The following is an 18,202-nucleotide window of genomic DNA, read 5'->3' as shown; positions in this document are numbered from 1 at the left end:
TCAGCCTAAATGTCCTTTCTCTGACTTAGAGAGACTCATACTAGCCCAAGAGGATAGGGAGAAAAACAATCTTTAGCCACTCCCTGAACTCTGCACTGAAAAATAGTCCTCCAAGATGCCATGCTACAATCTTGAATGAACTAGCATGCTTTTGATGTTGAATCACTTGGCGCATTTATATATTTTTAAAATCGATAAACATTTATCATATACTAAAAAATAGTTAGCACCAAAGCTTATAGGATCCATTGACTCAAAGACATTATCAACACTGAAAATAGCTGTAAATAATCAGGTTGTTATTTTTTGTGAAAAAATAACATTCAATGTTCCAGGCCTTCAATCCTTCCTCATCCTGTAGAAGTCTCAGAGGCCTACAACATTGACTAACATTTTTTTCCGCAGATGCTACTTGAGCAGCTAACTATTTCCAAGTTGTCAATTTTAATTTCTAGATTTGTAGCATCTGCAAAATTATATTTTTGTGTTTCCATCTGGGCACTCACTTAGGAACCATTCTAACTAACCTTCTTAACGGCTTTAAAAGTTATTGAATGCTACATGTTTGAATTTTAACCCATGGTCAATTATGTCTAACATCTATAGCAGTATTCCAACATTGATAAAGACGAGAAATGTTATTGCAATATTTGCACGTAGGTAAATGCTGGTGCCTATATGTTGATAATAGCACAAGAACTAAGAGCAGGAGTAGGCCATCTGGCCCTTTGAGCCTGTTCCGCCATTCAATAAAATCATGGCTGATCTTTTTGTGGACTCAGCTCCACTTACCCACCCACTCACCTTAATTACTTTACTGTTCAAAAATCTATCTACCTTTGCCTTAAAAACATTTAACGCGGTAGCCTCAATTGTTTCACTGGGCACGGAATTCCAGAGATTTACAAGTTCCTGAAGAAGTTCCTCCTCAACTCAGTCCTAAATCTATTCCCCCTTATTTTGAGGCTATGCCCCATAGTTCTAGTTTCACCCGCTAGTGGAAATAACTTCCCTGCTTCTATCTTCCCGTACCAGCCTCCCCGGACAGGCGCCGGAATGTGGCGACTAGGGGCTTTTCACAGTAACTTCATTGAAGCCTACTCGTGACAATAAGCGATTTTCATTTTTTTTTCTTTTCTAGTTCGTTCATAATTTTATATGTTTCTATAAGATTCCCCCCTCTTTATTCTAAATTCCCATGAGCATAGTTCTAGTCTACTCGGTTTCTCCCCAAAACCCAATCCTCTCAACTCCGGAATCAACTGAGTGAATCTCCTCTGCACCCCTCCAGTGCCAGTACATCCTTTCTTAAGTAAGGAGACCAAAACTGTACACAGTGCTCCAGGTGCAGCCTCACCAACACCCTATACAGCTGCAACATAAGCTCCCTGTTTTTAAGCTCCAGCCCTCTAGCAATGGAGGACAACATTCCATTAGCCTTCTTAATTACCTGCTGCACCTGCAACTAACGTTTTGTGATTCATGCACAAGGACATCCAGGGCCCTCTGCACATAGCATGCTACAATTTTTCACCATTTATAAAAGTTGATTTTGCAGTTATTCCTACCAAAATGGATGACCTCACATTTACCAACATTGTACTCCATCTGCCAGACTCTTGTCCACTCACTTAAACTATCTGTACCCCTCTGCAGACTTTCAATGTCCTCTGCACACTTTGCTCTGCCACTCATCTTAGTGTCATCTGTGAACTTTGACACATTACACTTGGTTCCCAATGCCAAATCATCGACATAAATTGTAAACAATTGCCATTTCAACACTGATCCCCGAGGCACACCACTAGCCACTGATCGCCACTGATCGCCAATCAGAAAAACACCCATTCACGCACACTCTTTGCATTCTGTTAGTTAATCAATTCTTTATTCATGCTAATACATTACCCGTAACAGTGTGCATCTTTATCTTATGCAGCAGCCTTTTGTGTGGCACCTTGTCCAATGTCTTCTGGAAATCCAGATACACCACATTCACTGTTCCCAGTTGTCCACCGCGCACGTAATGTCCTCAAAGAATTCCAGTTAAACATGACCTTTCTCCATGAACCCATGCTGCATCTGCCCACTGGGACAATTTCTATCCAGATATCTTGCTATTTCTTCCTTGATGATAGATTCAAGCATTTTCTCCATGACAGAAGTTAAGCTAACCGACCTATAGTTACCTGCCTTTTGTCTACCTCCTTTTTTAAACAATGGCATCACATTTGCTGTTTTCCAATCTGCCAGAACTGTCCCAGTGTTAGGTAATTTTGATAAATTACCACAGGCACATTTGCTATTTCTGCCACCATCTCTTTTAGTATCTAAGAACATAAGAACATAAGAACATAAGAACTAGGAGCAGGAGTAGGCCATCTGGCCCCTCGAGCCAGATCTTGGATGCATTCCATCAGGGCCAGGAGACTTGTCTACCTTTAGCCCCATTAGCTTGCCCAACACTATCTCCTTAGTGATAATGATCATTTCTAGGTCCTCATCTGCCATAGTCTCCATGCCATCAATTATTGGCATGTTATTCATGCCTTCCACTGTGAAGACGATGCAAAACACCTGTTCAATGCCTCGACCACTTCCTTACTTCCCATTATTAAATCCCTTCTCATCCTCGAAAGGACCAATGTTGACCTGAGCCAATCTTTTTTGTTTTATGTATTTGTAGAAACCTTTGCTATCTGTTTTTATATTCTGAGCTAGTTTACTCTCATAATCTAGCTTACTTTTCTTTATAGATTTTCTCGTGGCTTTCTGTTGAGCTTTAAAGATTTCTCAATCCTCTACTTTCCCACTAATCTTTGCCACTTTGTATGCATTTTCTTTCAATTTGATACCTTTCTTTATTTCCTTAAGATATCCATAGCTGATTATCCCTTCTCCTGCAGTCCTTCCTTTTCATTGGTGTATACTTTTGCTGAGCACTGAAAAATTTCTTTGAAAGTCCTCCTATCCATGGCTGACTATTCATTTTCCGATAGTCCTTCATTTTCACGGGCATATACTTTTGCCGAGCACTGAAGAATCACTTTGAAAGTCCGCCACTGTTAAATTTTCCCACCATAAAAAGTATTTTCTCCCAGTCTACCTTAACCAACACCTCCCTCATCTCATTGTAGTTTTCTTTTTTTAAGCACAAGACGCTGGTATTGGATTTTACCTTCTCTTCCTCCATCTGTATTTTAAATTCATTCATACGGTGATCGCCCCTTCTGAGAGGATCCCTAATTAAGAGATCATTAATTATTCCTGTCTCATTACACAGAACCAGATCTAGGATAGCTTGCTCCCTCATAGGTTCCATTACATTCTGTTCGAGGAAACTATCGTGGATACATTATATGAACTTCTCCCTAAAGGCTGCCTTGACCAACTTGATTTGACCAATCAACATTAAAATCACCCATGATAATTGCTGTACCATTTTTACATTCATTAGTTATTTCTTAGCTTATTGCCCACCCCACCATAATATTATTTGGTGGCTTTTAGACTATGCCCATCTTTTCTCCTTACTATTTCTAATTTTCAACCAAATGGATTCAACCCTTTTCTCCATAGAACCTATTACTGCGCTGATGTCATCCTTAATTATCAGAGCTACACCACCTCCTTCATCTTGTCAGTCCTTCCAAATAGTCAGATACCCTTGTATATTTAACTCCCAGTCATGGCCACCCTCAACCATGTCTCTGCAATGGCCACAAATCATACTAATTCGTAATGATTTATGCTGTCAACTCATTACCTTGTTTCAAATGATACGAGCATTCAGGTGGAGTGCCCTTTTGTTAGTTTTTAAACACCTCCATTCATAACATCTCCTGAGTTCTTCTTCCCTTTAACTTTTTTCATAATTTTCCATGTAGTTGAACCCACCTCCCCACATACTAACCTGCTGCTTTACATTCCATCAACCATTATACTTCCTGTAGTTTTACCTTTCCCTCCCCCCACTTGCTAGTTTAAAGTCCTTGTAACCACCCTATTTATTCTTTCTGCTAAAACACTGGTCCCAGATCGGATCAGGTGAAGACCGTCCCCGCGGTACAGACCCCTCTGTTCCAATATGGATGCCAATGCCCCACAAAATGGAACACCTTTCCCCCCCCCCCCCCCCACTCCTTTAGCCACAAATTTACTTCCCTAATTTTCTCATCCCTATGCTAATTTGCACGTGGCTCAGGTAGTAATCTAGAGATTAGAACCCTTGAGGAGCTGTTCTTTAAATTTAGTTTCTAGTGTCTGATAATCCCCAAACAGGTCCCCTTTCCTAGTCTTGCCTTGTTTTTTGTCCCAATGTGGGTCAGTCCAATATCATTTCAAGCTGCTCAGAGATGTTCCTCACCCTGCCACTGAGCAGGCAACATACCATGTGGGACTCTCGATCCTGCTTACAAGGATGTTATCAATCCCCCCAATTACAGAATCCCCTGCTACAGATTGAAGTGTGCCTCAGATGAGGAGAGGCGTTTGACTGCAGCACCATGCTGCAAAATGGATGGCATGCATGAGGTTAGAAAAAAAAAAAGTTTTTTAAAAATTCTTCACTTCTTTGTTCTTTGCCAAAATTAGCAGGGAGGATTGATGTACAAATCTTTTAAATACCAATTCAGAATGGGGGCTATCCAAATGTACATTTTTTGAATTCAGACTTTAAATTCAAAGTCTTACTCTTAACCATTGATTGGGGCTTAATTTCCAGTATTCAGCCCTAGCTTTACATGAATAACTCAAAAATAGTTGTGAAACTTGCGATGCTCTGACCACCTACTGAGTTAAAACGCATTATTTGGATCAAAGTAAAGGGTGGTTATGTCATATTTGAGAAATCTTTCGTTCAGCACATGCTGTGTGGGATTTTTGTTCTGGATTGATGACAGTAACAGATAAAAGACAGCTCAGAACCTTGTTAAACTCTTGGCAAGCTATAGTCTGCTTTCAAATTTAGGATATCAGTATAATTGTAAATTGATCAGCCTGTGCAATGTACGGGATTTTTTTGTTCGCGGTACAATTAATTCACAAATTTGAAATATTGTATGAGGAAAGTGTAAAAGTGACAGCCTGCTGCTGGTACCAACAAAATTCACTCACCCAAGAAGGAATAGTGCTTGAAAGGAGCACGGGTCACTGGTAAGGCTAGAAAACCAAGGACCGATTCTTAAACCTGCGCTGAACTTGCCGCGGGGGATTCACTCCTTTCGGATGCCACTACACTACAGAAACTGGTACTTTGACAATAGTGTGGCCAGTGCTGTACTGCCAGACACACTGACCATTAAAAGGGCCATCTCTCAGTATTAAAATAATTAGAGTGTGTTACATCGGGCACCAAGATCGAGTGTTAAATTTCATGTGAGACTGAGTTCAGGGGTAAAATTTCCTAGAGTTCTCTCTCTGTTTACGCCATTTTGACAGGATTTCCGCCAAAGTTACAGCAAACGATCGGGAGAATCTCTGGAAATGTTATCCCTTTGTTTCCCAGTCCATCCAGGGTTTCGTTGGAGCTGGAGCTCCTCAATTCTACGACCACCAACACATCAATATTCCCCTGAAGCCACATTCTATGAAAATGCGAGATGTAATGACTCTTAAAATTGTCGTATCATTGTCACCTGACATCTCTCGGTGGTTTACAACACAAGGAGATACAGAGCTTCGCCGATCAAGCGGGTACTCCCAATTCTGGTGCTTTGAGAGCAAATCCTACTCATGATCATCATTGATTGTGTTTGGTGTGTGTGTTGGGCTGCGGAATGAAGCACTCGCTGAGAGTGGAGCGTTCCCTTTCACAGTTCTGCTGGAAACAGACTTTGTGCTCCTCTCCCTTGTCACACAGAATGGGATTGTCACTTGCCTGCGATCCCAAAATATCCCACCCTCCTGCCTGGAATGTCCGCGAGGTGGTAGAAATAAGCATCCTACAGGACAGCGTCTCGACAAACAAGAATATTAAACATACCTGGCCTCGTCCCACAACAAAATACTAAAATACTTTGCAAAAGTATTCAAAAACAAAGGGAAGGGGGGGGGGGAAGAGATTGCAAATCACATTAATCCTAATATTCACAGCAATATCGTGTGCAACTAAGTTGAAAGAATGCAGAGGTTTTATTATTTGGGCCCTACCTGGTTTCCACACATAGACAGACTGAAAGTCCTCTTCTGTTTCTGCTTTAACATTCCAGCTGCCCAAGACCAGGGTTACCATCACACCAATACACTGTGCTGAAGCAACACACTTCTTCCAACATTTGAATGAAGCGGTGCTTTCCCTTCTCAGTCTCATAGCTCCAGAATCACCAGGGTGTTTCAGCCCGACTCCAGTTCGGAAGACAAAGGATATTATAACCCTTGCCTTGATATTAATGTCTCTATTATTTTTGGGGGGTTGGTTTTCTCTCTTATATATCGTATTCCTCTGGCTGGCAATCCGGCACGTACCGTGGATCCGGAAAGTCCTTTTCTCGATATCTTGTTTGCACGTATGTGGACAACGCGCCCGGCATCAAATAAAAAGGAACCAATAATGACCCCCAGCCGCGAGCGTTTCCTTCCCTTTCCAAGTCACCAGCGGCTCGCGCGGCAGCTTTCAATCAGCTGAGGGAAGCAGCTGTCCACGAGGAGCTCCGGCTGATACAGCGGGTCATGCGGGTCCTGAAGGCGGCAGCAGGAGTCATTCACACCAGCTGCACAGAGGGAGAGAGAGAAACAAATGTAATGCCACTGCCGCGATATGCCGCAGAATACTGCTGTCTGCACTCATATAACCATGTGGAAAAGCACACGAGCATATGCGTGTCTGCACCTGCATCTCACAGCGACCAGAAAGTCAAATGGTGAAACCACCGCTATTTAGAAAGAGGGGGAGGATCTCTGTTCACCAACCCACGGGAGGTTTATCATTTTGTGTTTTTTTTAAATCCCTGGATTCATTTTGTTTTCCAAATGCATTAGATTAAATTGCATCGATCGAATTATTCCCACCCCTCGCCTATTTAAATAGTCTCACACCATTGCAAATTAGCAAGAGAGTACGACAAATACCCTTTTGTTTACCTATCACTTTTCACCCCTAAGAGGGAATTAAGGGCTCAGCAAGCCTGCCACCGTGTCCATATTGTTACCCCCAGATAAACAAGTGTGGATTACTTTTCCTCGTCGGTCAGAAAACAAGCATTGACAGATTAACGCCCGATAAAGAAGGAGAGTAAGAATTTATATTGTTGCTGATTTTCTGCATCCCAGATAGAAAGTGATAACAAAGCGAAAGCCCTAATAGTAGCTTTGCAGCCTTTGAAAAGCAGGACTGCCCTGGACTCCACATGACAATAATATCTTTATCAGAATCGGCTGCAGCAGCACATTATCGTTTTGTGTGTTCCAACATTGTGGATTAAAATCCTTTCCAGACAACTTGAATTGGGTTTGCAGTGATGTTTTTGATATATTACTTTAACCCTTTTAAAATCTGGAGGATTTTTTCTAAGCTAATTAAGAGCTCTGCCAACCATTTAAAAAATAATTGGATATATCGCATTGTGCATATGCAATAACCATATTTTAGTATACAATTCAACGTAAAATTAGCAGCTATTTGGCTACGTGTGTACTGAACTTTGGCACAAAAATAATGTGAATGGATTTGTATTACACAAAGAAGCTTGTTTGTTTACATTCTATTTTTAGTTTGATACAGATGTATTAAAGCACTATAGTAAAAGTGGAAACAATAGCAGAGTAGGAGTAATGTAAAAATCAGAAAATAACTTGGGGGAAGCCTTTTTCAGCAAAACCATTGCGAATAATTCTCACAATTCATAAACCTACTGCTTGGCAAGGTAATTTGTCAAGCGTGTGTTCCTTAACTCAGGACCTAATAAGAACCTTGCAGGCACCAATGGGCAGTTAAAACAAGAAGAGGATAGGAAAGAAAGATACAAGTAATAGAGTTGACAGAATGGAACGAGTCAGTGGTTAGGACAGTGGGAATGGATGTTGGAGGAGACAGATAAAATATCAAATATTTGGTGGTCACCCATCAATGTTGTCACATTTTCAGGGAGGTAAGCTTCTGATGCAGAGGTTGGTCAGGTAACTATTGACAGTCTATCAATTTCCAAATGTTAAACTGTATAAATGCCAAATTTATATCAGTGTTGAACTTAACTAGCCGTCTCCCATTCTGCGAAGCAAGATTTGAGTGATTGGATACTTCTTAGAACTGATTACACTGCTCAGTCCTGAGCATTCTTTCCATCAGTACTGTACTTGTAGACATAATCCTATACTTTGCAAAGAAATAAGAAACATACTGTATGCCAACAGTGCATTATTTTGAAAGATACTACTGATGTTTCTATATGGCACAAAGTAGGGTGGGAGGGTGAATTGTGAGGAGGATGTAGAGATCCTTCAGTATGAGTGGGCAAATGAATGGCAGATGCAGTATAATTTGGATAAATGAAATGACTCCTGCTTTGGAGCAAAACCGGGAAGGCAGACGATTATCTGAATTACCATAAATCAGGAGAGGAAAATGTGCAATGAGACCTGGGTGTCCTCATATATCAGTCACTGAAGGTAAGCATGGAGGTGCAACAGGCGGTAAAGACTGCAAATGGTATGTTGGCCTTCATTGCGAGAGGATTCAAGTACAGGAGAGGAATGTTTAGCTGGAATCATACATGACCTTGGTGAGGCTACACTTGGAATATTGGGTGAGATTTAACAGAAAACTTCCTAAGGTTTCAGGGTGGCGCGGTAACATAGTGGTAGCACTGGTGCTTCACAGCACCAGGGTCCCAGGTTCGATTCCCGGCTTGGGTCACAGTCTTTGCGGAGTCTGCGTGGGTTTCCTCCTGGTGCTCCGGTTTCCTCCACAAGTCCTGAAAGACGTGCTGTTAGGTAATTTGGACATTCTGAATTCTCCCTCTGTGTACCCGAACAAGCGACGGAATGTGGCGACTAGGGGCTTTTCATAGTAACTTCATTGCAAGTAAGCCTACTTGTGGCAATAAAAATTATTTTAAAAAGTGTGGTAGCGAGCGGGAACTGCTGCGAGCTTTCTGGCAGTTGACCCTGCAAGGCCATCACTGGTATCAAACATTAATTGGTCCACTTAACGAGGCCCCACAGGCTTCACATCACAAATGATTGTCCCGCCAGCTGATTCACCAGGACCGCACCGGCCTGCTAACAAAGGGGAGCAGTACTTAAACCGAATCCGCAGAGCAAACCCACACAGCATGCAACCATGCCACCGAGGAGACCAGCCCCACAATTCAAGGATGCCGAGCTGGCCAGAATGTTGGATGCAGTCAAGTCCAGGTGGGATGCCCTGTTACTGCGATTCCCAATTCTCTGTTAGCAATAGCCTTCAGCTGTTCAGCCAATGGTCACCACGGTCAGAGGGAGTTGTGGATGGTCAGTAGGACAGATAGGCGGGAGCTGGAGTAGCCCCCGTTATCAATAAACATGATCCAGGGGGTGGCATGGTGGACTCGCGGTGCTGAGACACCCACTCCCCCCTCCAGCCCAGGGATCCCCCCCCCCCCCATGATGGCTCAACAACCTCCCCCCCCAACCAAGGCCATCCCCTCCTGGACATGTACCCCAGTGCCCCCGGGCTCACTGCCCGGAATTAAAGATGGCTACTCACCTCCTCGAATCCCCACAGCAGCCATTCCGCCAGCTTCATATTTTTAAAAAGGTATGTTCTGCGTTTTGCATGCATGGGTTTGTTGAGTACACTCACTGCTCTGCCTATTGAGAACAGCCAAAAGGTTGTGCTGTTTGGCAGAGTCCACAAATCATTTGACGTACATACCTGGCATCACAGTGGCATTAACATTCATATACCAATTAATATGAAATATGAATTAATACGAAATAAATTTGCCAAAATAGGGCACACCAAAGCTGCCCTGGAGAATAATGGCTGATCATATCTTGCCAGGCCTCAGGCTGCTACTTTCAGACCTGAAAAGTGCATAATCTATCTCACATTACCTTGAAAAGTAACGTGTCTTCTTGAAGGGTAAAAAAATGAGCAACAGATGAAGCTAGCTTTTTCACATTGCTACTATGCAATTGCAAAGCAAGTGGTGTTGACCACAAAGCGGATGCTGTCATCCGGTCAAAACGGTGTTCTGCGAACTCACAAATGAACCGTGCTGTAAATTAGTTTCAGTGCTGACATGATGCCAGGTACATAGTCTGTACATCCCAGAGACTGGCAGATCCGTATCAAACAGAGTGCCCCTTCAGTTGGTTGAATACTGACCATACTCAATTAGCCTATACTTGCAAAACTTAGAACATAATGTCTAACACCAGTTGTGATTCTGCAATTGGGAAGCATTTTCCGAACAATCTCGAGTGTGATAAGAATTTATCCGAACAACCAATTTAAGATTAGGACTTGAAATAAGATTGAGATGTAAGATAAATGAGACTCACAATGTAGTTCATTACGCTTGTTGGAAACTACAAATAAAATATATATATATTCATATATTCCATGGCAGCAGTTTCTACCATCAACTATGCAAGGCTCCTTTGACAGCACCTTCCAAAGCCGCGACACTACCAGTGCAGCAGATGCATGGAAGCACCACCACCTGCAAGATCCCCTTCCAGCTACACACCATCCTGACTTAGAAATATATCACCATTCTTTCGCTGTTCTCAGGTCAAAATCCCGGAACTCCCTCCCTAACAGCACTGTGGGTGCACCTAAACCACATGGACTGCAACGGCTCAAGAGGGCAGCTTACCACCATCATCTGAAAGGCAATTAGGGGTGGACAATAAGTGCTGGACTAGTCCGCGATGCACTCATCCCATTAACTATATTTTAAAATACAGGTACATGTAAGGAATATGACCACACATTGCACCTTTTTTTGAATAAACAAAACCATGGAGACAATAGCTCCCTGGCGCAATCACCATGGCAACATCTCACCAATCAGAGTTGGAAGCTACATAGATCCAAATGCTCATATATATATATATTCATATATTCCATGGCAGCAGTCTCTACCATCAACTATGCAAGGCTCTGACAGCACCTTCCAAAGCCACGACCCTACCATTGACTTGCTAATCAATCACTACCCCTTTTCTCATTCAGTATTAATTATTTTTCCTTTTGAAATTTGGCATTCTTGTGTTGGTCCTGAATAGTTCAAGATGTAAAGATTCAACAGCATGTCTCTTTTCTCAGGAGTCCTTATGAGTGGTCAGATGAGGACAGGATTGAGTTTAGTCATAATGGACCCAATGTTGTATATACACTGGCCAGGCTCATTCATGAAGAATAATTGCTCGGGTAAACCAGGCTGTTGAATGATGTGCTGGCATGAGTAGATAATTATGGAAATTACTTGAGAAAAGGAAGAAAAGATTAGTGTTCTTGTCCTCTTCCTAATGTGCTCTTCAAGAGGAAATTGTTGCTTGATACAACAACACCAACAACTCGGATATTTCTGCACGGCCAAAGGCACTTTACAGAATAGTAACCAGGGAAATGAAAATATTGAGATGAGGCATTTTTAAGGAGGAATGACTGAAAGCACAGGAGTAAGAATGTTCTTTTGAGAACTATTTTAAAGGACAAAAGGGGAGCACAGGGATCAAGGAGACTTGAAAATAATTCCACAGAACAAACCCTGGAGGCAATCCCTCAGAGGAACTTCCCCAGAAAGCACTGGAGGCTAGATCATTTGATTTTTTCAAGACAGAGTTAGATGGATTGTCGATAGGCAAAGGACTCAAGGGTTATTAGGGGGCAGACAGGAAAGTGGAGTTGATACCAAACCAGATCAGCCATGATCTTATTGAACGGCAGAGCAGGTTTGAAGGACCAAATGGCTTAGTCCTGCTCCTGAGTAATTTCTTCCTATGTTCTGAAGCTCTTACATCAAGTGATGGAGGGCGGGTGGGATGCCAAAATCAAATGGCACGCAATGGAGTGTAAGCCTAAAGGAGGTAGCAGGAGTTGGATGGAGAAAGGCAGTGATTGCGTTCAAAGACGAGGGCAAAAGATTCAAAACTTTATGCACTGTGGAACAGGCAACAAGCGTACATCAGCCTGAACAGAAGTGATGGAAAGAATTTAAGGTTTGGAACTCAGCTTTGGCCAGAATAGGGAATCAAGGTAATGTATGAGTTTGTTGAACTGAAAAGAGAAGCAAAGAAGGGAGTAAAGTGAATACAAAGGGAATGGTGTTTGCAACTGCCACCAGAAGAAGTAGTTTTAGTTTTCCAATGTTCAGTTGAAGAAGCTGTGCCTCAGCCAAGATTAGATATTAGAGAAGCAGTGTAACAGTATGTAAGCAGTTGTGGGATTAAAAGAAGGTGTAGAGTGTAGCCACCGAAGTTGGCCACTTCCTGACCCAAAATGGCGAGTTACAAAGCATGCAGGGAAAATTGGACACTTTAAGAAAGACAAGCAGGTTGCAGAATCTCCCTGTGTATTCTGCCTGCAGAGAAAGCAGACAGCACAGAAACCAGCAGTTTGCATATTAATGAGCGATTCCCGGGAACAATGGATACAACGATTAGCTAGATTTGGGACATTCTATAGCAGGTCAGACTTCTTGGCGCCAACAGGAGTCTGAAACAAAGGAGACAAACAAGCCAGGGAGAACCGCCCAGTGATCGAGAAACGGCCCCAGTATTGGGGAATTCAAACCAATCGATTGGTATGGGATCAAATCGATTGAAAGTATGCTCAGGGGTCCGCCCAAAATGGCGCGAAGCCCCTGGGACCTATAAAAGACAGGTCCCAAGTTCAGTTCACTCTCTTAGCCGGCCCTCCCAGCAGAACACCTTAGCAGCTCTCGAAGAACTTGACCGTAAGGAGGAGAGGCCTGGCCGATTGCTGCACCACCAAGTAAGTATCATACAACGCACGCTATGAGATAGACACTCCTGACCCCTTAGTCCATACCAGCTGGAAGCCTGCAGATCCAGTAAAGAGCAAGAGGCCATTGTTCCCTGATCGGCGGGTTCCCTTATCCAGATAAGTATTGTCCTATTAGTGGTAGGAATAGTTTAGTCTTTTAGTATTATATGCATGAGTAGCGGATAACTGTGTATTAATAAACGTGTCTTGTTTTGAACCTTACTAATTGGTGTATTGAGTCATTGATCTGAACTTGAACTTGAACCTCGTGGTGGTATCATAAAGATACCTGGCGACTCTAGAGCTAAGTAATAAAACAGAGCCAATTGAGTGTAAAGCACACTCACCAGAACGAGCAACAAGAGCAATAAAGTTAGGTTTTGTCAGCATGGATATAGAAACTGACCCACATCTGTAGCTGATATCATTAAGGAGCCACATTTGATGAAGTGAAGGAGGATAGATCCTTTGGGGACTTCTGTGGCGATGGTTCAAGGAGAAGAAGCTATTGCAAGAAATGTGCTGGCTGCAATTAAAAAGTCAAGAGTGGAATCAAACAAGACCCGGAGCAAAAACTAGAGAAGTGGTGTTGGAGGAGAATTAGTGATATCAATCATGCAAGCCACAGTGACAAGATTGAGGTGGATAAGGGTATAAATCACATAATCGTCAATGCTGCAAATAGCATTAATACAAAGGCACAATACTGTGGATGCTGGAAATCTGAAAAGTAATCAACCTGAAACATTAACTTCCTCTCCACAGATGCTGCATGATCAGCTGAGTATTTTCAAGACTCAGATAACATTCGTGACTTTGGCCAGGTTGGTCTCACTACTGTGACATGGGCTGGAGCTGGACTCGAGGAATTTGAACAGGAAGATATTGGCACAGAGCTGGAATGTGATGACGAACTCTCATGTTTGAGAGGTCAAAAAATGTTGGGGATGGGCTGAGAACTAGAAAGACCAAAGGGTTGCAGATTAATTTTTTGCATGAAGAGGAATTAATCCATTACTTAATTGAAATGTCTCAGGTTATGCTATAAATTGTGATGTTTCAATCAGGAGAAGGTTGGAAGTAAGGATCCAATTTCCAAGGCAGATCATTTAAAGGACGACGTAGAGTAGAATAGGTTTCGAAGGAGAAGGGTCAGATGAAAGAGTGAGTGGAATGTCGGAGCATGAATGATGAGGTAGACATTGGAAGCAGTGGGTAAGTCAGCTGTGATTGTTGCTCATGATGAATCAATGCTGATTGCCACAGTGGGTGCGCTGGAGGATGGCAGTGGAGAACGAGGGTGAGGTTGTCAGCGAGTTTTGGAGGGGATTAACCCAAGGATTGAAGCAGTGAAGAAGATTGTAACTATTCTTCAGCCTATCATGTTGGACAATTGAGAAAGAGCTGGCTTCAAGAAGGACACTAGTGTTTGCTCAACAGTCTTCCCATTGTATTGGAGGCACTGCTGTCAGACTATTTCTAGTGCTCTTATGTGTCACTGGTACACAGTCCTGGTATCACTGCAGTGAAGGAGTGTGATCATAATAATTGTTCTATGCACAATTACTTTTGTTGACTTGTAAAGGCCTTTGTTGTCAAACATTCATTGTTGTAGTCTGTAGAAGATTGAGCTGGCACAACTAATCTGGCCTTGGATTTCCTCATCAAAGGTGGTTTTTTGAGAGAGGTGGCTGCCAAGGTATGGGAAGTCCTCAAAATATTCCAGAGTCTCTCCTTCAACATATATCAAAGGTGGAATATTTGGCTGCTCAGCTGTAGGTTGACATGTAGGCTTTGTTCAGGCAACTTTCAAGACAGGCTGAGATATAGAATTGAAAGATTGAAAGTGGCTTGCAAATCTGATGCAGAATGGGCAATGACACTGCTGTCATCTGCAAATTGTGTATCTGGGTCGATATTCTCCCCTACCCGGCGGGGCAGGGGGTCCCGGTGTGATGGAGTGGCGTGAACCACTCCGGCGTCGTGCCGCCCCAAAGGTGCGGAAGTCTCCGCACCTTTAGGGGCCAAGCCCTAACATTGAGGGGCTAGGCCCGCACTGGAGTGGTGGGTGCTCTGCCGGCTGGCGTGGAAGGCCTTTGGTGCCATGCCAGCCGGGGCCGAAGGGACTTCACCGGCTGGCGGAAGTCCGCAGATGCGTCGGAGCATCAGCGGCTGCTGACGTCATCCCCGTGCATGCGCAGGGGAGGGGATCACTATGGCGAAGGTGGAAGGAAAAGAGTGCCCCCATGGCACGGGCCCGCCCGCTGATCGGTGGGCCCCGATCGCGGGCCAAGCCACCGTGGGGGCACCCCCTGGGGCCAGATCGCCCCACGCCCCCCCCTCCCCCTCCCTCCCCCAGGGCCCTGGAGCCCGCCCGCCCGCGCCGCCTGCTCCTGCCGGTAAGGTAGGTGGTTTGTTCCACGCCAGTGGGAGAGGCTTGACAGCGGCGGAACTTCGGCCCATCGCAGGCTGGAGAATCACCGGGGGGGGGGGGGGGGGGGGGGGGGGGGGGGGGGGGGGGTGCCGACCGGCACGGCGTGATTCCTGCTCCCGCCGAATCTCTGGTGCCGGAGACTTCGGGACATGGCGGGGGCTGGATTGTCGCCGGCCCCCGGCGATTCTCCGACCCGGCGGGGGGTCGGATAATCCCGCCCCATGTTTGACTCTGGTGGTCAGTTTAATTTTGGAACAGAGACACATTTAGTACTTGCAGATGACATTTGATCTTTAATAAGGTGAATAGCCAGTCAAGTAGATTATAAATAATATGATGGATTTCACACAGCCTGGTATGACACCAGTCCAGATTTTGAAGGTGTTTGTTTCAGCTCTCCCATTCAAGACAAGCCTGCTAGATTGTGATGAAGTTTCTTGGACTTCCATATCGTTGGAGCACAGTCCACATTCCCTTGTGATTTACTGAGTAAATTCCTTTCATCAGGTCAATTAATGCAATGAAGTGTTCCTCCTCGAGTAGGTCTAAGGCCTTCCTCAGTCACAGGAAGTAGGCAATCCTGGAGAATAATGTCCTTCATTGATGTCCTTTAGGGAAGAAAATCTGCTATCTTTACTTGGTCTGGCTGACATATGACTCCAGACTCACAGCAATGTGATTGACTCTTAAATGCCTTCTGAAATAGCCTAGCAAGCCATTCAGTCGTGTTCAACCGCTACAAAACATGAAACAGGAAAGAAACCAGATGGACCAACTGATATTATCCCAGGTACTCATTGACCCAGAAATGACAACGGCAAACTCAGCCCAGTTGACTCTGGCAAGTCCTCCTTACTGACATCTGGGGCTTGTGCCAAAGTTGGGAGAGCTGTCTCACAGGATAGTCAAGCAACAACCTGTCATAGTCATACTTACAGAATCATACATTACAGACAAGGTCCCAGACACACTATCACCATTGCCAGATATGTCCTGTCTCACCGGCAAGACGGATCCAGCAGAGGTTGCGCAAAGTGGTATAAAATCCATAAGGCCGTAAGAATGTAAGATGTAGGAGCAGAATTAGGCCATTTGGCCCATCTAGTCTGCTCCACCATTTGATCATAGCTGATAGGTTTCTGATCCCCATTTTACCGCCTTCTCCCCATAACCCCTGAACCACTTATTAATCAATAAATCTCCTTATTAATCATGAATACCAGATTTATGCTTGAGGTGCTGTTACCTATAGGGCTGCAGACCAAGAGCTGGAAGGTGGAATGAGAATATTTATCTCTTCGAACACAAGAACAGGAAACTTCCAGTGGTGACCATGATATGAGTTTTCGCACATTTGGTGGCTCCTGCTAGTGGTGGACGTTTTGGTCCTTTTCCCCCAATCTACGGTGGAAATAAGTGATAGTATAAGGTGCTGGTGAGGTGGAAGAAGAGATTATCGCATTGGTTTACGGATTTGTGCACCAGAAGTAGTCTAAAAAGGAGAGTGTGTTTGTTGAAACCTGGTTTTGAGCATGTGACAGGGGAAGATGGCGGAGGGTCAGGGTCCGTGTCTGCCGGCCCAGTGGTCGACGGAACAACTTGTGACCTGTCTGCATGAGAAATTTGCCCAACAGAGGAAGGACTATTTGGAGAATAGGCCAGGGTGATGGATCCTATGAAGGCGGGGATCAACCCCACGGAACTGAGGTTACAGGCATAGTGTTATGAGTCCGGGTTTACAGAACCCCAAAGTGTTTCATGGAGTTCAACCGACCCACAACTTTTAATAGTTTGTGGTGTGGGAAGCACACAGCGTACTCTCCAGGTGTGATACAGCAGAAATGGACAAGTTGTTTTTAAAACAAAACAATTTTTATTCTATGAACTCAAGTTAACCTTTTAAAAACAAACATTGAATATCTTAACACCCATTACTTCAAAGATAACCCCAAAGGATTACATCACTAAATATCGGCTATCACGTTTTCCCGTCCTGCCACATGTACTATTTTAAAATTAAATGGCTGTAACAATAAACTCCAGTGAAACAGCCTCGCATTGTTATTCCGGAATCGCTCCAAAAATGTCAATGGATTATGATCAGTATATATAATGGTGTCAGATGGATTGCTGGTCACATAAATGTGAAAATGTTGCAAAGCCAGCACCAAACTCAAAGTTTCCTTCTCAATCATCGAATACTTTTTCTGGTGAGAATTCAATTTCTTTGCAAAATAAACAACAGGCCGCTCTAGCACTTTGTCGTCGTCTTGTAGAAGCACCGCACCTACGCCCAAATCTCTGGCATCAACAGCCACTTTGAATGGTTTGGTATAATTTGGGATGACTAACACAGGAGCAGTGGTTAACACAGCCTTCAGGCCATCAAATGCTTGTTGACACTCCGCTGTCCCCTGGGATTTGTTACGCTTCTTGAGCAAGTCCATCAGTGGAGCGACCACATTGCTAAAATTTGGTACAAATTTCCAGTAAAATCCACTCATACCAAGAAACCACATTATTTCCTGTCGTGTCGAGGGTATCAGAAACTCCCCAATAACTTCCGTTTTCACATCCTGTGGGACCAATCGACCCTATCCGATTGTATGGCCAAGGAAAGAGACTTGGGTTTTTTCCATATTCACTTTTGGCTAGGTTTATCACCAAACCCGCCTCCTGAATTTGATCGAATAACTCAATGACATGTTTTAAATGTTCTTTCCACGTCTGGCTGAAAACTACCAGATCGTCGATATGTACCGCACAATTGGGTAATCCTGAAACAACTGTATTAGTTAACCGTTGAAATGTAGCTGGGGCGTTTTTCATGCCAA

General features: G+C 43.7%; 1 protein-coding gene across 1 annotated transcript in view; it reads right to left on the bottom strand.

Annotated features, from left to right (window-relative positions):
* The window catches only part of LOC119965672 (thrombospondin type-1 domain-containing protein 7A-like), a 589,817-nt gene extending 582,967 nt beyond the window's left edge, over positions 1-6,850 (bottom strand). The window contains exon 1 of the mRNA XM_038796437.1: positions 6,151-6,850. Within this exon, the coding sequence (XP_038652365.1) occupies positions 6,151-6,310 (160 nt within the window). The 5' untranslated portion in view covers positions 6,311-6,850. The remainder of the gene's footprint in view (positions 1-6,150) is intronic.
* Between the last annotated feature and the right edge of the window lie 11,352 nt (positions 6,851-18,202).

Source organism: Scyliorhinus canicula, chromosome 5 (assembly GCF_902713615.1).
Source record: "Scyliorhinus canicula chromosome 5, sScyCan1.1, whole genome shotgun sequence".
Lineage (NCBI taxonomy): Eukaryota > Metazoa > Chordata > Chondrichthyes > Carcharhiniformes > Scyliorhinidae > Scyliorhinus > Scyliorhinus canicula.
The sequence above is the reverse complement of the archived record's forward strand: the minus strand, read 5'-3'. Positions and strand labels throughout refer to the sequence as shown.